The 22,272-nt window shown below is 37.2% G+C and overlaps 1 protein-coding gene across 3 annotated transcripts in view; it reads left to right on the top strand.

The window, feature by feature from the left end:
* The window catches only part of HEATR1 (HEAT repeat containing 1), a 34,244-nt gene that overhangs the window by 11,535 nt on the left and 437 nt on the right, over positions 1-22,272 (top strand). For 2 of the 3 annotated variants that reach the window (XM_010706987.3, XM_010706988.3), the window contains exons 15-44: positions 109-320; positions 581-702; positions 1,668-1,865; positions 2,907-3,090; positions 3,249-3,397; positions 4,911-5,103; positions 5,507-5,679; positions 6,212-6,379; positions 7,262-7,504; positions 8,235-8,366; positions 8,943-9,049; positions 9,826-9,969; positions 10,790-10,908; positions 11,243-11,364; positions 12,156-12,284; positions 12,418-12,648; positions 13,327-13,453; positions 14,141-14,307; positions 14,872-14,918; positions 15,713-15,836; positions 16,666-16,806; positions 17,011-17,300; positions 17,819-17,969; positions 18,489-18,647; positions 19,205-19,342; positions 19,548-19,652; positions 19,742-19,910; positions 20,607-20,761; positions 21,128-21,286; positions 21,940-22,048. In XM_010706987.3, coding sequence (XP_010705289.1) covers positions 109-320; positions 581-702; positions 1,668-1,865; positions 2,907-3,090; positions 3,249-3,397; positions 4,911-5,103; positions 5,507-5,679; positions 6,212-6,379; positions 7,262-7,504; positions 8,235-8,366; positions 8,943-9,049; positions 9,826-9,969; positions 10,790-10,908; positions 11,243-11,364; positions 12,156-12,284; positions 12,418-12,648; positions 13,327-13,453; positions 14,141-14,307; positions 14,872-14,918; positions 15,713-15,836; positions 16,666-16,806; positions 17,011-17,300; positions 17,819-17,969; positions 18,489-18,647; positions 19,205-19,342; positions 19,548-19,652; positions 19,742-19,910; positions 20,607-20,761; positions 21,128-21,286; positions 21,940-22,048 — 4,667 coding nt within the window. The remainder of the gene's footprint in view (positions 1-108; positions 321-580; positions 703-1,667; positions 1,866-2,906; positions 3,091-3,248; positions 3,398-4,910; positions 5,104-5,506; positions 5,680-6,211; positions 6,380-7,261; positions 7,505-8,234; positions 8,367-8,942; positions 9,050-9,825; positions 9,970-10,789; positions 10,909-11,242; positions 11,365-12,155; positions 12,285-12,417; positions 12,649-13,326; positions 13,454-14,140; positions 14,308-14,871; positions 14,919-15,712; positions 15,837-16,665; positions 16,807-17,010; positions 17,301-17,818; positions 17,970-18,488; positions 18,648-19,204; positions 19,343-19,547; positions 19,653-19,741; positions 19,911-20,606; positions 20,762-21,127; positions 21,287-21,939; positions 22,049-22,272) is intronic. The other variant, XM_010706989.3, reaches the window with a different exon arrangement.

Genomic DNA, 22,272 nt, shown 5'->3' on the forward strand with positions numbered 1-22,272 from the left:
AAAAAAGAAAAACAACATCAGAAACATTGTGGAAAATGGTGAATAAAACAAAGAAGTGTAGTAGACATGCCGGAAAAATGGCTTATCAACATCACTTTTTTCTCTTAGGTATAAGGTTCTGGAGAGAGCAATACAAATTTTAGTCAAAGAGGAGATTTTAAAAGAGAAGAAAGAACTACTGGATGAGGCAGTAATGCAGTTGTTACCCTTTATGGTGATCACTAATGCAAATTCAAAATCTTCAGAATGGAAAATGGCCATTTGTTTATCAGAATCTGATCTCTGCTCCTTACACCCTTTACTGAAAGACTGGCCAGAAGGTAATGTATTCAATGTAACTAATCTGATGAAAAAAGAATTGTGACAATTTATTACTTATTGAACCTGAATGCATATTGAGGGAGATTGGCTGTTGTTAACAGGCTGTCATACTTGGATTGTGATTAGAGTTCTTAAAAAGCTCATTTAAAAAATGAAGTTGTATAGTATTTTTCTGACTAATTCTTATTATTGAGCTATCAGTGATTTAATACGTGATTTGTATACCTGTGTTCTATGATTTGTTTTTCTTATGGAGTAGTTCTTCAGGAGGCAATTAAATCTAGCAAGTCTGCGGAACTGGTTGGAGTGGTCAACAAGAAGATGATTCTGCTGTTTTCTAAAAACATGACTTCAGGGGACTCTTCCTTACTATTGCAAATGGTATGGTTTTTCTAACCTGAGTTTCTAGGTGGTCACTATAGTAGAACAGATGTGGTGTAGAAGAATTTTCGAGCTTCTAGGGAGATACATGTATATTGCGTAACAAACTCCAGTACACTCTAGATAAAACACGTTTCTGTCTTAACATAAGGAAAAGAAGAAATGAAGCTATTATCTATTTGGACAAATTATTTTTGTAATTAAATTTGGTTCATTTTTTTTTTTTTCCTGGAAAAAACAAATCTAGATAACTAACAAGTTTACCTGTGGGTAGAAGTACACACAAATACACGTCCATTCCCAGGTTCCAAAGAATACCATTACAGCAGACAGTAATTTGTAACAGCAATTTATTTAGGCTTGCAAATTGAACATGCCATAAAGTTGTTGCAACTCTGCACCTCCGGGAAGCCAACTTTGACCTCTTCAAGGACCTACTTGCAGGTATCCCATGGGCTAGAGCATCAGAAGGTAAGGGAGTCCAAGAAAGTTGACTGACATTCAAGTACTGCTCCTTCCAAAGTGCTTTCAAGGCTGGTGCATCCTAAGAGTAAGAAATCACGCAAAGGTGGAGACTCACATGGATGAGCAAGGAGCTCATAAAAAAACTCAGATGAAAGAACCAAGTCTAAGGAATGTGGAAAAGAGGTCCAGCCACTTGGGAGGAATATAGGAACATTGTCAGGGTATGAAGGGATGTGATGAGAAAGACTAAGACCCAGTTGGAATTAAATCAGGGAGGTCAGTGACAAGAAAGGCTACTTTAAGTATGTCAGTAGTAAAAGGAAGGCTAGGAAAAATGTGGGTGCACTGCTGTATGAGGTGGGTGCCTCAGTAATGGAGAACACTCAAGGGAACCTTCTTTAGATCCTTTCCAACCTCTGATTCTGTGATTCTGTGAAAGTCATAGTGAAGTCATGCTGTCTTACTGACTCATTGTTTTTTCCTCCCCTCCCATTTGCAAGGTTGATGATCTGATACTTGTTGCTGAAATGGAATCTGACAGTGTGAGACAGAAAGTAACTGCACATGTAATTGGTTCCATGCTTGTTCAATGCTGCTGCAATTTACCGATGAAGGAAAACTATTTTTCAGTGGCTCTCAGGGTCTTTCATTTCTTAGATGAAAAAATACGAAACCTCAGAGCTTGTCATCCTGAAGAGGTAAGATGTAAACAGTTTGGAGAAAGCATTTTCTTAGTAGCAGAGGAAATGTATTAGATCTTAAGAACATAAAATTCAGAAACCTTGAGAAGGACTGAAAGTCTTGCCTTCATTTATTTTCAAAGCAAAGTCTTTCATTTGGCGGCATTAATAGAAGCTGCCATTAAGAGTTGCTGTTACATTTTACCACACCAGTGAGTCCTTGTTTTAAAAAAAAAAAAAAATACATATATAATATGTATATGTGTGTGTGTGAAGAGCTCTTGCCTTATGCTCCACCAAATGGTTCAGTGCATCAGTGCTGTGAGCTTGGCACCAAGTCAGGACCGTTTTTTCCAGCTACCTTGTGGTATTATGTGGTATCATTATTCAGCTTAGGAATGCAAGTTTTTTTTAGTTGTTGAGTGAAGTGTTTGGTGTCTTGATATGGGAAGGAAGGAAATACAGCAGAATATGAAAAAGAGCTTATATTAATTACAGCTTCATGCACATCCTTGGAGAAACAGTATTTGTGCATCTTTCACCTGTCTTTGTTTTTATTAATATTTCCCAGCAGGTTTGTTGCTGATGTTGTTTTAAAATACTGAAACAGTTTGTTCTTTTTTGTCTGTATAAGAAACCCACTTGAGCAGGGCCATATTTCTTAGTGTACACCTCCCCTGCATACATCATGTAGCAATACATGGTAATTAGCTTTTCTTACCTCAAATGATTCCCAAGCAGACCTAGATGTAAGAATGAAACTGGATATCTGCAGAATGCTGTAGCTCCCAGTGTCTTTGAACAGATATTTTGTGGAGAGTTATATTTTCACCCTTTTGTTATCTTGCTTGTGTACACTCTTAGTCATGGTATTAAGAGCAGATACAGGTTTTAAAACTGCAGATGCAAATTTAAATCTAAAGTCAGAAATGTAATTCAGTTCTTAAGAATATCCATTTTGAATGTAGAAGTGAAATATTGCTGGACATTGGTGCTAAATTCTATTTTCTGTTGGATGAGAGTGTGACAGTGTCCATTTAAATAAATTTTCATTCACAGGAAACTCCCTCAAATTGGTCTGTTGAAGCAATACAGGAAAGTTTGGTGCCAGTGGGCTTATTAACTATGTATATAGAAAAGCTCAATAGTGACCGAAGTGTTGATGCGGAGGAGTCAGCTTTATTTGTGTTTTTATTGAGAAGCTTCATTAATGACCTAAAACCTCCTCCATCCTTTCCAAAAGGTAAGCATTAAGGTTTTGACAGTCATCTTTTAAACATCAGTTTGAAATGAGTATGAAATCTGTTGATGCATTGTCTTATTTTAACTCTTTATTTCCTCATTGTTCCTGAAGTTGTTATATGCACTCACTGTAACAGAGTTATAACCTATGTTTTTTAGAAGAAACTTGGTGGAATCCTGAATCTCTAAATCAAGATTGCAAGGACTACCTGCACCTCCTTTTGGGGCTATTTGACCTACTTGTTTGTGGAGCTAGTGAGGGGAGAGATGCTTTTCAGTACAGAGCGTTGATGAATCTCTTATTCAAGGTATTACTTTTAGATTTATTTTCTTAGTTATTGTTCTGAGTTGTTATGCAGAGTATTTTGCAAATATTACACAGTAACAGATAATTTTAAAGAAAAGTGAGAAAATTGAGAATTGATCATGCAGTGCTGCTTGTGGCATGCTAGTGCTGTGAGCAAATTAGAGTCCTAAGCTTCAGGATTGAATGTACTAAAAAACTAGAGTAAAAAACAATGGACAAACTGGGGCAAAGGTGAATACATAATACTGATTTGCTTCAGTGCAAACTTAAGTTTGAGTTAGAGCTTCTGGTCCTGCCAAGCAGTTGTTCTTTCAGATTTGCTAGCTTTTAAAACACAAAAATTAAATGGAGGACTTTCAGAAGCTTTTGAAGAAGAGAGATGAGTAAAGAAGATGGGAGAAGAGACTCCACAGAATTTAAGGAATGGATTTAGTAATGTCCTTGCAGTGTAATGAAGGCCACAGCTGCAGTAATAATTTGCTTCTTTCACTTCTGGAGTAGTGCTGACCTCTGATTTTGAGTGTGTTTAATTTGAAAAGGTCAAGAAAATTATTTTTTCCTGCTGCAGAGTAGTTACTATAAGTAGAAGCTAGATTTTGGTGAAATCCTGGGAAGGACAATAGGGAAGAGTATGTCAAAGGCTGTATCGCTTTGTTCCAGTAAGCTCTGTTCAGTCTGCTGGATGCTGAGTGGGCACTCCTGTTCAATGAATGGAGACCTTTGAGGAGTCCAGAGGGCAGTCTTCAGACAGGAAGAGTATTAGCTGTTGTCAGACTACGTAGTAAACGAGAACTGTAAATTCACTTGGGATACTGCTTCAAAATCAGAAGTTATCCTCATTGAGCTTTGATAGAATGGTCCTAAAGTGGAGCTGGAATAATTGGATGTGGATTCAGTGTGAAAAACTGAATCAAATCTTCTGGGGCAGCTACCTACTGAAGAGGTTGGGGGAAGGAGGCAGGTGTGCTCTGGCTTGTATCTGAGAAGGTCAGCAATGCATGTATGATTTGGGGTTTATTTTGGCTCTATAAAAACACTTAGACGGAAAACCCAGAAAAAATTCTAAGAATAACATTTAGTGTGAATATTCAATAGAGACAACTGTGCCACACAAGGAGGATAAACTGTCAGTCCTTAAATACTGGCTTATGGATTTCTGAAAATCATTTTATATGACAGATGAAAAAGCCAGGAGCTACTTCCTTAGAGCATTTGCAATATAAATGTTTCTGCTGTTCGAAAGAGAAGATCAAAAGTTCTTAATTTTGGTTTATTTTTCACACAAAAAATCTCGCTTACTTAACACATTATACAAATGTTCTTGTGGATGTGGTTTTAGTCTGCAATGAGAAGGAAAAATATACTATATTTATATACCTGACTCTTTAATTTTATTTCTTTGCACTCCTTTGATTTAGATGGTTTACTGGATGTTTTGAATAATATTAGGTCAAATAAATTAAAGCTTTCAAACAAATGCTCTTCTTTTTTTCTCTTTTCCCATTACATTTAAGGTGCATCTAAATGATTCAGAAGTTCTCTTCAAATTCCTTTCCGTTTTATGGACTTACAGCTTTAGCCTTTCAAATCATCTGAATTATGAAGTAAATGCAATGCTACAGACTCGAGCTCTGTATATTGGCTATGCAATGCTTGTTTCTCAGACTTACCAAAAGAAGAAACAACTGTTATCACTATCATCTCCAGGTAAGTAAGATGGTGTATCTCTCTGATCTTAAGTCTTAATCATAGTATTTTTAAATTTCATGTCATTTTTCTGTATTTTATACCATGAAGGGTATTTTTAAATCTTTAAGGTGTTAAAGACACAAGATCATATGCTGAAGAAGTCAGTTACAGCACCTTACTTTCTGTTTAGAAAAAGGATGTCAGTCAGTAGCAATACATGAATTCTGTGAGCTTAAACATGAATATAAGAGGTGTGGTGAAGGAGTTCAGAACTATGCTGTCTTCTTGTAGTCTAGAGGTTTATAGTGAAGACAACTCTTTTAATTCCAAAGTAGTATCAGTGCCTCTTCAGAGACAGTTAAATAAAATTCTGATCATGCAATTCTCTTATCTTTTCCTCCTTTCTTCTCTCTTTTTGCAGTAGTGATATCTCTGCTAATTAATTTGGGTAGTCCTGTGAGTGAAGTTCGAAGGGCTGCTCTCAATTGCTTCCATTCCTTGAGCAGTATGAAAGAGTCTCTATTTCATCCTATTCTTCAGCATCTGGGGCAAAAGACAGAGGAGATCATATCTGACCCTACGTATATAACACAGGTATTTTTGCTAATAAGGTGTGCATTGGTACAAGTTTTGTCTGTGGCTGTGAGCTTCCATTTTTTCCAGAGGAAATCAAGTTAACTGGAAATGTTCATTGTTTCTGTCAAGTTGCCAGTTTTGAAGGAATATGATTTTTGCAGATGGTTTAGACAGTGGGCTACCAAGAGAAATGGAAAAAGACTGTGTATGTCAGCCAAATTCGCATAGAAGGAAAAATAAAAAGCAGTGGATTTCACTTGGATGAATGAGAATTGATATAGCCACTAGCATTGCAAAAAAGGAAATGTAGCAAGAGCTTTGACGTGTTTCTTATTTGTTTATCTTAAAGGACTATAAAAATATTCAAATAATGTGTCGCATACAGAAAATTGAGAATATCAGTCAAGAGATGATAACCTGTGGTTTATTTAGAGATGAATAATTCAGTTTGTATCTGAATTGTGTTATTACAAAAGCATTGAATAAATGTTGTTTTGAGGCATTTTTATGGCAGGGAGATTACCTAATTTTCACTTTGTTACTGAACTAGATTATGGCAATCCTCTTTGAGGAACTTCAGACACAACCAAAACAGAAATCCCAGAAGAAAAAACTGTCCGAAGCCTTGGAAAGCATAGTTGATTGTGTACAAAACCCTACTGGCCCATCATATGTTGCAAAAAACTTAATGAAAATTCTTCATGAAGTCCATGGTGAGGTGAGCGCAGCCTTGATAGTTTCACACTTCTTTTGTCATTATTGTATCTAACTGAAACGCAGAAGAATCATTTAATTTAATTCAAATTTCATGTAATAGCAATGCTGTTAAATAACTTTATAATTTATAGATTATTAGGCATTAAACTGGCACTCCGATAATAGGCAGTAGTGCTGCAAAGTATGATTTAATAAACAAAATATTTTCATGCTCTATCCAGGAATGCATGGGATGCAGTATTTTGTGTTGGAGTTGTTAAGAAAGCTCCTTTGAAGTTACTGAAAACACCTGTTTCAGAAGAAGGTTGTTCCAGAAGGAATTGATTATCTAAGTTAGATATCAGTGAATGTAGAGTTTTCTATACAGAATTGCAACATAGGAAGTACTGTTTATTTAATTCTATTAGTACTTATTAACTTAATTGTATCCAGTATATTCAGAATTCCTCTTCTCTAAGTGCTGGAATATATGAGTTTACTGTTCAAGAAAATGAATGGAATTACGAATTTTTACATTCTATTCAGTTGTCTTTTTCTTGAAGGGATAGTACACTGCATAGAGATGAGTGTTCCTCCCCCAGTTCTGAGTTTACAGGAGACAGTAGTCATAAACTGCTTTTAAAAATGCCCTCAGTTCTTCAAAAGCATGAAATGTACTGCAAAGGTGTAACAGCAAAGGAGCGATTGAGGAAATATACCTGGTAACCTGACTACAAGACATATATTTTTCCTCTTTAATAGCTGTTGAATAAAATAGAATATATAATGTCTGGTGTTACAGGAAGCAGATGTTGCAGTAAAATGAAGCTGTGCTATTGGAAGTTTGTTAAAGGAAGAATGCATTAAAAACCAAACTATTCTTACAAGTCTCCTCTGTTTGCAGATGATTCTCACTCATCTTCTGCCTGCCCTAGACCGGTTGCTTGAGAAGGTCTTGAAGGAACCTGAGACAGTGTTGAAAGATGAAGTTGTTCTCCTGCACCTCATGCTTGGAAAGTTTAATGAACACTCAGCAGCTCTCTTGTGCAAGAATCAGCAGAGTCTGGATTTATTTATCAAAAGTCTACATTCTGCCACAAAAATCTATGAAGAAGTTCCACCTTTCCAGATCACAGCACTTGGGCAGGTCTGGCTTTCTGAAAGATTTTTAATTTATTTTTGTGCCTAAAGAAAATAGTAGTGTTTAGAATTGGATTTTATAAGAACACTGTGTTAAGGAGTCTATATCTTTTGACCTGTCTTTGTTTCATTACAAGTTTACGAAGCGTCCATCGTATCCTTGAAACAGCTAAACAGGCTGCAAAGCTATTAAATTTTCTGGAAGGAGATGTTGCTGCTGGCTTCATTTGTGTACTTGGACAAGTAGAGTTGAAATATTGTTGTATTTGCATCAATGTGAATGCCTATATGATTGCCTGCAGATGCTGGTGTTCGTGCTCCTTTGGCTAATTTTTGCCAGTGGTATAGGAACTTCCTGCTTTTTCTCTGATTTAAGAAAAAAAAAAATGTCAAGAGAAAATATAATAGTTAAGAAAGTCTTATTTGAAGGACATCTACAGATTCAGACCTTCCGTCTGTAATACTACCCTATATTTTAAGAAATAGATGCCAGGCAACAGCAGTTTACTCCCTCCATTAGACGAAGCATTTAAGAAAATTCAAGGAACAAATATATTCTGGTATTTCAGAAACATGTTTTAATTTAAGGATTTTTTTATGTATACAAATAAATAGCTAATAAGTAAATCTGTAGTGTGATAGGTGCATCATAATCTAGTGTGCTCAAGTTTCATTGCTTTTTATTTTGTTGCCTTCTTACAGTAACACTCTCTGTCTTTTCATTTTTTCCTTTGTAGATTACTAAACCATTCTTTGCAGCTCTCTCAGATGGGAAGGTGCAACAAAAGCTACTGAAAATATTGTTTGACTTACTGTTGAATTGTAAGAACCCACTTTGTGCCCAGATGATTAGCAGTGTGTTTAAAGGGGTAAGTGGTAAATTCCAGTACACAGAATTTTGTTTGAACGTATTGCAGTGGTTCCCTGTTGCAACACTGAATGCCCATTGTTTATATCATTTATAGCACTAAAGGAGTCAGAACTACTTGTTATATAATTGTGTTAGTGGCATAAAAATTTAAATAGCTACTTTTAGAAGGTATTTCTGTAGAAGTAATGCATCAGTCATTCATTACACTATGTGAACAAATTCAGTAGAAGTCACTTCTTTCTATTGCACTGATGATCATTTTCTGGGTAAGAACAGTTTGGTTTTTTTTATTGTTACTAGAAGAGTTTTCCCAAAATACATTAATCATAGCTTTCACATAGTAATTTATTGTATTACTTGCACTTTGAATCACTCACTTTCTATGCTACAAGAATTAAAAATAGGAGAGACGTTCAGATATTATGGTGATATAACTTGAATATATGAATATGTGGATTATATACCCATACGTGCATGAAAAGGACACATTTAAAAAGAGAAAGGAGGGGCCATAGATGCATGGTATGGTATGACGCATTGTTCATGTGCAATTACATTATTGCTTTTGTTTCAGATTTCTGTGTGTGCTGAGCAGATCGTTACAGAAATTGAGCCTCCTGAGAAAGCCAAATGTCTGGCCACTGTTCAGCAAACTAGAAGGCAGAAGATGCAGCAACAAAAGTAAAATAATTAGAAATAGAAATATGTCTTGAAAAAGTTTGAAAATATGGCTAATTTCATTATATTTCACAGCTTGTATTGAAAGCATGCATATCTTTTTCTTCATTTCCCTTGTTCAGTAAAATAACTCTGAGCTACTTTCAGCAGCAGAAAACCAACCAGTGTTGCTGTTTTAAAACAGATGAAACTGTAGTCCTAATTTAATTAAATAAATAAAAAAATCCCTCTTACTGATGTTTTAATGTTGGCATTTGCCCTTGGTTTTGTTGGTATTAAACTTCTTTAGTATTAAAGGTGTATGGGCAGACTCCTGTACACGTGGCTAGAGAGCTTAACAATGTTCTTCAAAATGTTGGGTAGTGAAGTGAAAGACAGCATTTTCTTTTAGTTAAAATGGAAATATAATCATTAATTTTTAGGCAGCTTCATCTAGTTTGTTCTCTCCATTCTCATAAAGAAGAAGCTGTCTGAACACTGTTAGAACAGGACGTTGTGTTGGTTTTCTTGGTTTGGCTGGAATAGCTGTTCTTACCTTCTTACTTTATTTCAGTTGGCCTTATTTAACAAACATCACGTATTAGAATGATCCATGTCGGAGTTTTAGTACAAATATTGTCACCTTTCCAGAAGAAAAAGTAAGGGATATTACTAATTTTGTGGAAGAAAGTGTATATACATATATATATATTTTTTTTTAGCTTATGTCTCTATTTTCTGAAACATTTTACTGTCTTCTTTGGAACTGTATATTCTGATTGTTTGTCTTCTCTTTTTAGAAAGCCTCCGGATGCAGAATTGGCACCAGAAACAAGCAACTTCAGCTGGCAGAGGGTTATGCTTGTTCTAGAATTACTGCAGCACAAGAAAAAACTTAAACGTCCACAGGCACTGGTACCTGCACTTTTTAACCTGCTGAGCCGGTAATTTTGTCTCTATAAAACATTCCCTTCTGCAACAGACTTTGTAAAGCATTGAAGTATGAGGTACTTTTCCCTGCTGTGTTGCCAGGTTCTGTAGTTTGCCTTTTTTACATAAAATTTCTTCTAGATACATCAAATAGGTAAATCCTTCCTGCTGTAAGTGAAGATCAGCTTTGAACATCCACATGTCTGTGGGTCCCAATGAGATGCATCCCAGAGCCTTGAGGGAGCTGGCTGACATAGTTGCCAAGCCACTCTTGATATTTGAAAAGACATGGCTGTCAGGTGAAGTCCCTGGAAGAAAGGCAACATCACACTCATTTTAAAGAAGGGTAGAAAGGATGACCCAGGATGACTACACGTCAGCCTCACCTTTGTGAGGGATGATGAAACAGATAGATCCTCCTAGAAGCTATTCTAAGGCATGTGGAAAAGGGGGAGATGATACGAGACAACCAGCAGGGCTTCACAAGGGCAGGTCCTACCTGATCAACCTAGTGGCCTTCTGTGATGGTCTAACTGGGTCAGTGGACAACAGAGCTACTGATGTCATCTATCTGGACTTCACTAAGGACTCGTACGCGGTCCCCCATAACATCTTTCTCTCCAAATTGGAAAGATATGGATTTGATGGGCGGACTGTTTAATGGATGAGAAACTGGTTGCAACAGTATACCCAGTGGCCACTTTCTAGAAGCCTCAATTTAAAACTTCTGTAGAATAAAGATTGCAGTTTCTCATTTACATTTTAATATGTTGTTCGATCACTTACTTTCCTATCTCCTTGTTTCAATCCATGAATTTGTTCTTGAATGCATAGGTGTCTGGAACCTCTGGCATCAGAAGAAGAAAATATGGAATATACAAAGCAGTTGATCCTCAGCTGCCTGTTAAACATCTGTCAGAAACTGTCACCTGATGGCAGCAAGATCCCAGCAGGTAAAAATTGCCAAATATACCCAATATATTTACTGGTACCATCAACAGTACAGCTTTTAAATAATGGATTCTACATTTTTTTTCTTCTTGGAGTCTACACTGTGTTGTCAAGGGACCTTCATTGTTTTCTGTGTGTGTTTTTTTTGTTTGTTTTTTGGTGGGCTTTTTGGTGGTTTTTTTGTTTGTTTTTGTTTTTGTTTTGGTTGCTTGGTTTTGTTTTTTTTGTAGATTCTGTAGGTATGGTCTGCAGTTTGAAACCATTGCTTGTACTCGTGTTTTTTCTAGCATGGTTGACCATTAGAGCTTATATTAATGAATTATCTTCTGCTCGCAGATATCCTTGACAAAGAAAAATTCAACGTGGAACTGATAGTTCAGTGCATCAGAATATCTAAAATGCCCCAGACACATCACCATGCATTGCTTCTCCTTGGTGCTGTTGCTGGCATGTTTCCTGTAAGTAGTACCTGAAGAGATAGAGCTTTTTTATTGGAAGAATTTTGGGTTTCACTTTGAGTTTGCCTTTTTTATTTTTGGAGTTACTTTTCTTTGTCACCATCTTTCTACTATTACCTGCTATAAAGCTGAGCTTGTATTATGCGTTAATATTGACTCTGGCAGGATTTCCAAGTTCAGAATAAAAACAAATATTTTGCATCAATCTTACCTTTCTTTTTAAATCTAAAACACTTTTAGCTCACAAAACCCAAAAGAGAAATGTTGCCACACCTTCTTGCTCTAAGTTGAGACAAAGTGTAGGAATCTAATTCTTGAGCGAAGTGACAGAACCACTCCAGCTCTCTTATTGAAGTAATACTGTGATTACAGTGTAGTTAAAAAGAGCCAAAACTTAAATTGAGTTTTCTGTTGTATCATTGTAGATGTTTCAGAAGTATAAAAAGGGCAGAGAGGAGCTGCAGGTCTCCTTATAGCTGCTTTTGCTTGTCATACTACCATAAGACTGAGTTCAATAGTAAAATAATTTTATGAAACTAAACTTAATTTCTACTCTTAAATGATTTGCTTGGAAGTGTATCTTGGTCTCTAAATAGTACTAAGAACGGAATAGTCCCATATTATACATTTAAAATCAGTTAATTGCCAATTTTGGGAAGATAGCAATGAATCTCATTTTATTTCATAGAAATCAAGTGACATCTTTAGGAGTAAGAGATACCTTAAGGTTTAACATACAGAGCAGCACTTCAAAGAAACTAATCTCATCTTTTTTTTTTTTTTCTTGTCAGGATAAAGTTCTCCATAACATCATGCCCATTTTTACATTCATGGGAGCAAATGTCTTGCGTCTAGATGACACGTACACATTCCAAGTAATAAATAAGACAGTGCAGATGGTTATTCCTGCTCTTATACAGGTAAATTTGTCCTCCTAATGGAAAGGACTTGGAAAAAAATGAACTGTATGTGCTTTCTCTTATCTGCTGAATTTACAAGAGAGAACTTGTGTTTGGCAATCTGCTTGAACTGCCCTACCTGTTTGTCAATTAGGCTGAAGACAGTGATTTGTCAGAGTCCCCAAGAGGTGTGGAAGAGGTGGTGATAAAAATCATCCGTGTGTTTGTGGATGCCTTGCCTCACGTGCCAGAGCACCGGCGCCTGCCCATCCTGGTCCAGCTGATCACTACAGTGGGAGGAGACAGATTCCTCTGGGTTCTCCTGGTGCTGCTATTTGAGCAGTATGTGACCAAAACTGTGACTGTGACAGCAAGCACGGACAAGGTTAGAAGACCACTGGGATCAATTTCTTTATCAAAGGAAGATCTCTTCCTTCCTGTTCAGTTTTGCAAGATAAGACCCTAGTTTTCACTAAAATAATTAGTGAGCTCTGAGCTTGTGCTTTAGCAGAAACTGATGGTGAAGCACCCTGTTACTATGATCTTATTTGTTGAACTTTGGTTGTGACACTACTGAGATACGTCAGTCCTGGCCGTCGTGTAGGATATCTTGAGTTATTCATTGAAAATTGCCTAGAAAAGATTAAGTTTTGTCTAGTTTACACTTGATTAAAATAGTGAGGAAATGTAACTTGTCTCTCTCCTTTAAGTAGTTTTTCAGCCAGGGCATTAAGTGGCTGGAGACATCTTTGATAAAACAAGCATTATTTCAACATTAGTCACCAGCTGGGGTGTAGGACAAGGAACTTATGCCAGCAAGATGAGGTGTTATCCTCTATGAGCAAGCTGATACTGCAGTGCAGATGGAGTGGGCTGACGCTTTCTCCCCGTCCTCTGAAGCTAGGTTCTCTCCAGCAACTTGCTGCTGTTATCCCTTGTGCCAGCCCTCACAGTATGTAGCTCATTATGGCATATTCACAAACTGACTGAAGAGTGTGGGGTCCTTTTAGCTTTTATAAATTATTGAAATAATCACTAGTCTCTCTTTCTAAACTGTAAACAGGATGCTGTGCTGGAAGCAGACACTGAATTTTGGATTTCCATCTGTTGTGAATTCAGCGTACATTGTCAGTTCCAAAGCATGATGAAAATAATCCAGTACTTGACAGAGCTACCAGAGAATAAAGAAGGTAACCACAGAACAGCCAGCAGATGCATATGAACTTCCTTTTACCCTTCTAGATAGAAATCTGGGCAACACAGAATTGCTCTGATGACTTCTTCCTTTTTATTTTTTTTTTATTTTATTTTTTTCCAATGGTTATGATATGGGTTGTTTTGGTTTGTTTAATCATAGATTCATTTGAGGACTTAAAATCAAATGGTACTCAGAAGGTACAGCAATTCATTTAGCTGAAATAAGCTGTTATTGATAGCAGACATGATCATGATTGTGGGCCTATTGGTCTGTTGTGGTTTTTGGTTTTTATTTTGCTTAAGCATAAAGAAGGAGGTGAACATTAGTTCCTTCTTTTTAAGGAAGGATTTGGTATTTTTGTTGTTTATGTTTTCCTAGGCAGGAAGGGACAGTGAAAGCAGTTTTTACAAATATGTTACATAGTGTATTTGTTTTCCTTCCTCAGAAGCCTCTCTTGTTTCTGTAGCTTTAGCACCAAGAAGAAGGATTGTTAATGTAAAATGATCAGATGACACTGCTGCTCTCAGAAAATCTTTTTTGGAACTTTACCATGATTTTGGATGCTGCAGAATAACTGTCCTTGATTGCCACTTGGTTGTTATTTTCCTTTGTTTCTGTAATCAGAAATCAGATGTCCTTTTTTCCTGTCTGTAATTTGTTTTGGGAATGTTTTCAATAGATGATCCTGGGCCAAAAAAATCAAGAACATGCAAGACAAAGCTAAAAAACCAGGATGGGCAGCTTTTTAATGTAGAGTCTCACTCAGACAAACAACTTCGACATTTCAAATACTTGTCAGTCTCCTTCATGTCACAACTTCTAACTTCTCAGAGTTTGGTGAAAAAGGTAATTCTGGCAGACTGCTTTTAAACTGATCACATTAAGTAACTGTGCGATGCTGTAATTGATGAGATTTAATTTGCTTTTAGTATGACTTTGTATTCAGAGGTGGAAAAAATATACTGTTCAGTGTATATTACTGACACCTTAATTTACACAGCTCTGAAACATCTCAGTAATTTTCATTATTTTTTAATAGGGCCTTTGCAAATAGACTCGGTTTGTGCAATTGATGTGTAGGTTAAAAAAAAAAGAAGGGACCCAGTGAATTCACACTGGTTTTATGGAGTCTGAAGTTTCACTCACAGTCTGTGTAATTCCAGCTTTAGTCTGGGACTCACACTGTGAACTCCAAAAAGACAAAATTAATGTTAAAAATTAGTCTGTGAATCTAGTTAGAAATGGTTCCCACTGTTTCAACTGAATGTTAGTCACCAACGTGAAACGTAGATTTACTTCTATGACTAAATTGCCTGCAGTTCTCTGATTTTCTTCTAGAACAGTCTAAACTGCAAATGTGGAGAACTCAGTTTTCATAGTTAACATTTTCATTCTTCCTTTTTAAACAAGGTAGTTGGATGTGAAGAAACAGAAGAGCTACAGAAGATGGAACAGAGGTATGCTTTACATTTGCTCCATTCCTGCTGTTCTTATCCTTTACTGCAATATTTTTTCAGTGTATTTTTCTTTCCCAAATATTTTTCAAGGCTACTTTTAATACTTCATTCAGCAAGAAGCAGTATTTATTACATAAAGATTACATTTTAATTTTTTTTTTACATGGCATATTTGCTTCCTAAAAGATACTATCTGTGTATTTCTGATTGTGCTTATTTACATACTTGACTGTAATTGTTTTATTGTTGATGATGAAGAATTTGAGATTTTTCAGAAAGATATATTGCTTCATTTCTTAAAAATAAATAAATAAATAAAATTAATGGATGTCCCTGTATTGGTGTAAAAAAAAATAAAATAAAATTACTAGTAAATGCAGATTACAATTGTAATCATTGGGTTATAGCAGCCAATAATACAAAATTGAGGGTTTCTTTTGAGGAGGCTGACATTTTATGTTTATTCTAAGTGAAAAGGGATGTAGGATGCATTTGAAATGCTTATTTTTAAACATGGTATATTTCCAGGTTATTTTTGTTTTCATGTTCTCAAATAGAACTACTGTGGTAGGTAGATGTTAATTTGGTAGATTTCTTTAACATGCATATATAATTTTCCTTACTGCCGTAGGTTTTTTTTGTCAATATGTGTATGTGATCTGCCAGTCTCCAGCGGGTGTTTCATTTTCCTTTATTGTTGCTATTTTGTTTGTGAAATTTTATGCTTTCCAGGAACAAAGTTGATTCCCTAAGTGTCCTTGTTATTTACTGAAAGATTGTTTCTTTCTGTCTAGGCTATTAGAAGATGTACTTCACTATATAAACACAGTGGCATCCTCAGTGGAAGGAAACGCAGACAAACCAACAGCCAAATTTTGGAGGGTTCTGCTTAACAAGTCCTATGATATGCTAGATAAAGTATGTCTTGTTGGCCCTTGTTAGCAGTAGGACATTTCTGCTTTTATTTAATACAGTTATAACTATCACGGAAATATTTTTGCTGGATTAGTAATGATCTTGATTGCATGGTGCATCGTTGTTTGAATTCATCTAAGAGCTTTAACAGCTACCTATGACAGCTTAGATAGAACAAGCAGAAAATGAAATAAGGAATGTCTATTTCATCTAGTTCGTATTCTGCTGGCTGGAAGCAGACATTTTAGTGCCTGTCTGGTGGAGAACAGTGGCCCTTTGGCAGTATTTCTCACTGTTAACTCATAAAGTGAGTTTAACTAATGCTTAAAAAATTGCTGTACGTTTCCACGTGGAATTTAAATGGAGAAATGTTCAGTATGCTTTTCTTCCTCATCTTTTCCTGATAGGAAGTGTAGTTGTAGAATTGGGCTGACTGCCCAGTAGCATTAACAGTGCTGTGAAGAAATGTTTCAGTCTTCCTATGAACAGATTGGATTATTTAGCTTACCTGTGAAGTATGTTAGAGTTTTCATGAGATATATTCACAGGGCATCACTGAAAGTATTTTAAGGGAAGGAAGGATAAATGACCAGGATAGATATAGGAACAAGGAAATTGCTGAGAAAATGTTGAAGCTCTTGGATATTGACTAGTTAGCAGTAAAAGCATGCTTAAAGTGCTGTAACTGGAACCTCCTTTGTTTTTTTTGCTTGTCTTAGATACAGCGTTGTTGGCTTATCCTCTTCTTTCATTCTGAAACCCATGTAATAAGTTGAGAGTTTGTCTGCCTTACTTGCATTCATAGCCTTGTTCTGTTTGTGTTCTCCTACAGGTCAATGCCTTATTGCCAACAGAAACCTTCATCCCTGTAATTAGGGGACTGATGACAAATCAGCTCCCATCTGTGAGACGTAAGGCAATGGACCTTTTGAACAACAAGGTACAGCAGCGCACAAAGTGGCAGAAGAGCCAGGTGAGATGAAGGGGTTAAATCAATTCCTTTTGCAGAAAAACAGAGAGATTGTTGTAGAACAGTTTGTATTGTGTAACCTCAAGTACCGAGGCTGTCAGGCACCCACTGAGAGAGGCAGTGAGATCCAGGCTACCTGCCCATAATTACCTTAGGGATCTGAGTTCTAACTGCGTGTTTGAAGTGTGTTTTCTCTTTTGCTCTCAGGTCCGGCAGCTTTTGGAACTAGTTCCTGAGCTCATTGCTATTGTGCAGTGTAACAGAAAGGAAGAAGAGGAGGAGCAAGTCATCAACAGGCAGACTGCTCTGTTCAGCCTCAAGCTGCTCTGCAAAGGTTTTGGCACAGAAAATCCATTGCCGTTTGTAGCTGTTCTGAAAACTGCCATTGATCTGGTTTCTTCAGAGAAGGAGGAAAAGAACGTGATGGGAAGTGCTTTGCTCTGTATAGCTGAGGTCACGTGTACACTGAAGGCCCAAGCAATCCCTCAGCTTCCAAGGTATTGTTGGGTTCTTTTGAACAGCAGCAGTCTACCCATGTGTGTTTTGTGTAGATAAAACAAAGGCATTCGTAGTGCTTGAAGCACGCCCTACCCGTGGAACTAAGTTAGCAGGCAAATTGTAGGAGACTTTTACAATAGCTGTTAGGGATTCTGTTGCCCTACTGGAATTGATTATATTTAAAAACACGAGAACCAATACCATTGAAAACCCTGCATGTTATTATTTTGTTCGCCTGCTCAAGAGGAATTCAAGCATCTAACCTGTTGTTCTTGAGACTTATTTCTAATTACAAATAGAAATTTCTTAAATGTCATTAAATCTTTCAAGTAAATCTAACATCTTCACTATCTGTGGAAAAAGAACAGTACAAAATTTTGATTTTTCCCAATTGCACTTGTAAAAAGGGATGTGAAAGTTGTCCCTAATGGCTTAAAGGTTGTATTTTGAGATATTAAATGTGCCTCCAAATGGTCTGTGGTTTCACTGTTCTGTATTTATGCTTGGTTATTCACAGGCTCATGCCATCACTGTTGAAGACTTTAAAAAATAAGAAGGAGCTGATCTCCAATGAGATTTACTTGTTGAGTGCCGTGACTGCTCTGCTGAAGGTTGCAGAAACATTACCGCACTTCCTCAGTCCTTACCTCACAGATTGTTTGCTGCAGGTGAGCCATCTGACCTGTGCAGATATGTAGGGCTCCTTCAAAATTGTTCCAGTTCCTAGAAGCTAAAGAGATTATTGGGTTTTTTTTCTCGCTTTGAAACTGAAGTAAGAGTCTGTGCCATCCGTTTAAGTGGAAGTTCATTACCTGTTACTTTTTCCACTTATGTTCATACCCAGATAACTAAGATACTGAACATGAGTCTGCTCTTCCCTCTCATAGGTTGTAGTTTGCCTCTCTGGGAACAGAGCTGAATCCTGAAGGATCATTTTGCTGTGTCCATTATTTCATCAATGCATCTGATTAACAACTCTAGTGAGGCGATTCTGACCCTCTGCCACTGACACATGCATATTTTCAGTCTTCGTCTTCTGAAAACAAGACTGTACACAGATATCCCACTGTAATGGGCTCCAGATGCTACAGGCAGCAAAATTCCAAAATGCTTACACTTGTAAAATTTGTAAAAATAAGTTGTTACATAATAAGTTGTTGCCTGACTTCCGATGGATCTCCTGACAGGTTGTCCGTTTGGAAAGGATTGCAGTTGAGTTTGGTCCTTCTTCCCAGATAAGCTTACGTGTAACATCATTGAAAACTATCCTAGCTACAAAGCTTGCTCCCAGAATACTCCTGCCTGCAGTTACTAAGTGTTACAGTGAAGTGGCGAATACCAGAAAGGTGAGAATTTTTTCATTCTTTCGCATTGTAAGTAAGTCACTTGCTCTCCTTTGCCTATGGTGAAGGCGGGGAAGAGAACTGACAGATCAAGAGAGTGGGGGGAAAAAATGGGTTGATTTAAAGACAGTTCAACTAGTGCAAAAGAAACAAGCGGTGCAAAAGCAGTCATTTGCCACAGGCAGACAGATGTCCAGCCAGTCCCAAGAAATGGCTTCCTTTTGAGAAACTTGCTTGTTAAATGATTCATGCATCAGAGATCATCCCATCTGCAAATGCCTTGAACATGAGTTAGGAGTCGCTTTCATTTAAGCTTTGCTCCTGTCTCTGTAGGTGCAACCCTTTCAGACGACTTGACTAGTGTATCTCCAGGGAGGGAGTGGGGAGAGCAGATTCTCTTCAGAAGTACTACTAACTAAACTGCTCCCCCCAAAAAGTACAGTAAAAAATGATTTTATTGTTTGTATTCTCATGAGTAAATGCAAGCAGTGCAAAATCAGATCGCCTTATTTGTTTCTTGTGTCAGTGTGACATTTGTCTTTGCCTTGCTTTTGTTTCAGCAGAACTGCCTGGGTCCCCTTATGAATGTTCTGAAGGAGCACATCATCGTGATGGAGAAGGAGCACCTAATATCCCATCAAGCAGAGCTGACAGCATTTTTCATGAAAGCCCTGGATTACCGAACAGATCATGCCCAGGTAGCTTGGTTAGGGGAATGAACAGAGGCAGCTCAGCTTGTATATGCCAATTCTGTTGGTTGTTTTTAGTGCTGTAAATATTACGTTCTGAAATTATTCATGAGGGTAGAGAATATGTTTAGGTATTTTGCCTGAGTTAAAAAATGTTTTGGAAGCTCTTATTCTTACATTTCAGACTTGGAATTGTGCTTTCTAATTTTTCTAGGATGATTTGGATGAAGTTGGTAGAACAGAGATGTACATTATTGATTGTCTAATAAGTATGGTTATGAAACTTTCTGAGGCATCTTTTAGACCCCTTTTCTTCAAGGTAAGGAGCTTAAATATAGTCAGTATCAGCATCTTTGTATTCTCCAGCACACAGATACAGGAACGAGCTAACCTGCCATTCACTTTCAGCTTTTTGACTGGTCCAAAACTGAAAGTGCCCTAAAGGACAGACTGCTGACATTCCACCGGTTAGCAGACTGCATCGCAGACAAGCTCAAGGGTCTCTTTACCCTGTTTGCTGGTCACTTAGTGAAGCCATTTGCTGAGACGCTGAACCAGCTCAATGTTTCAAAAACTGGTAAGTTTTCAGTTACTGTCTACAGAGAAGCACTGACAGACAACTGTTGAAATTAACTTCACAGCACTTATCTTTCACTTACTTCCTCTTTCTCTCATAAATGAAGCATCTTTTGTATTGTGACAGGCTCTGGGCTGCCAGTTACAAAGTTGAAACGTAGGAAAACTTTCAGTGTCAGTCCCAGAGAGTTCCACGAGAATGAAACTGGGTGAAAAGAGGGTGACTTGCTTCTGGCACTTGCCCTTCCTTTTGTTTGTTATTGTTTTTTTCATTGTTCACTTGATGTGCCAGCCTACTGTTACTTGTTGCACCTAGACTCTGCTACCTACCAGCAAAAAACAGATACTACACTTTTTTTGGTATGGGGAATTGTTTCCCTATCTTGTTTATAGTAACCTACATAAATTCTCCATAACTACAGGTACAGCCATGAACTACTGCTCCTGTAGCCTGCAAGTATTTCTTTTTATCAACCAGCTGGTTGTGCATTGCAAAACAGACCTACTAGGGAATTAGCTAAAGGCCAGATAATACCAGATAATATACTGCATCCACTTTCATTGCTGTAAGTGGTCACTACATAATTGCTATATTGTACAACATTTAGCTATGTTTACAACTCATAGTATTTCTAGCTTGCTTATACATTTCTTAATTTTGTGATTTTTCTTTTTCTGCTCCTCTCTTGATACACAGATGAAGCTTTCTTTGACTCCGAGAACAGCACTGAAAAGAGCTGTTTGCTGCTGCAGTTCACCTTGGACTGTCTGCATAAGCTCTTCTTGTTTGATACCCAGAAGTTCCTGAGTAAGGAAAGAGCAGAAACCCTGATGATGCCTCTAGTTGATCAGGTATTTACAAACTCAGAAGAGCAAGCTGTGTCAGCTGCTTTTTCTGTCTGAAGGATTAAAAAAAAAAAAGCAACCAACAGCCACCTCTCAGGCCTCAATCCTCCCCCTTCACACAAAAGGATGAATTCATTCATTGCCTTTCAGCTACTGATGATATTGTTACACTGAAAGCTTTGGATTACTAATTCTTTTATCCCCTTTCTGAACTTCTTCAGTCTTCAAAGTTTATGCATGTTGTTCAGCACATTCCTACTGCTGTACGCTTTGATTCATCCCTTCAGTACTTGAAAGCCTATGCTAGAAGCGGCACTTTGAGCTAGGTTTAACTGAGCCTGGATCTCTATGACAAACATCTTACTTCCACAGCTGGAGAACATGCTTGGAGGAGATGAGAAGTTCCAGGAAAGAGTGACAGCACACCTGGTACCCTGCATAGCTCAGTTCTCCGTGGCAATGGCAGATGATTCTCTTTGGAAACCACTCAATTACCACATCCTGCTGAAAATGAGGCACACTTGTTCTAAGGTTGGGAGCTATCAGAACATATTTCTCTCTGTTGCACTACAAAATGTTAAGTGTCTCCCAAAAACAAGTGGGTTAGCCAAATCACTACTAAAATACTGATATTGTGCTATGCTACCACCAAGTTCCAGAGATGTACGCAACATGTGCTTCTACTCTTACGCTTATTGAAGATCTTCATATGGTTGGCTTGTGGTGGTAGGAAGGTGTTGTTTGTTTTACTTGGTAGCTGTTTGAATAATTTATTTATTTACAAGGAAAAAAAAATACTTTAGAGGGGAAAATGGAAGATAGTTATTTATGAAATGTCAGAGCTGTTGTTTTGGGGTTTTTTTTTTTTTAATAAAAGTTTGTCATGACCTGCCTATTTGACTGGTTATATCATGGGAAATTCTTGTTTTTAACCTTGTACTAACTTAAGACATTGTGAAACAGTGGAATAAAGTGGCATTGTAAAGGGAAGTTGAAGACTTCTGTCAGCTAACTTCAAGAAACATAGCTACCTCTTGCAACTTTTTCCTTGTAAAATACCTTAGCCCAGATGCTGAGATTTAAGTTAGCTTAGAATAGTTTCCTTGAGTTGGGAAAAGTCTATTTAAAAGCTAGGTGTGTTTTCAGGAGATGTTTGTTTCCTCACACAGATTGTTTTGTTTTAGGTCCGATTTGCTGCTCTGCTTGCTTTGCTCGAAGTTGCAGAAAAACTGAAGGAGAACTACTTGGTCCTGCTACCAGAATCTATTCCATTTTTAGCTGAGCTTATGGAAGGTAACATTTTAAAATGACCTTAGTGAAGGCAGGCAACTGGCCTGTGACCAAAATGAACACAGTCCCTATAATTCAAAGATTCAGACAAAATAATTGCTGTAGTTGCTATAAATTACATACATTAGTATACTGTCACTTAAACTATGCAGGTTGCAACCTGGAATGGTTCATATCCACCCCTTTCCTAAAGTTCAGTTAGCTAAATTACTGTCACTTCCTCAGTG

Source organism: Meleagris gallopavo, chromosome 2 (genome assembly GCF_000146605.3).
Source record: "Meleagris gallopavo isolate NT-WF06-2002-E0010 breed Aviagen turkey brand Nicholas breeding stock chromosome 2, Turkey_5.1, whole genome shotgun sequence".
Lineage (NCBI taxonomy): Eukaryota > Metazoa > Chordata > Aves > Galliformes > Phasianidae > Meleagris > Meleagris gallopavo.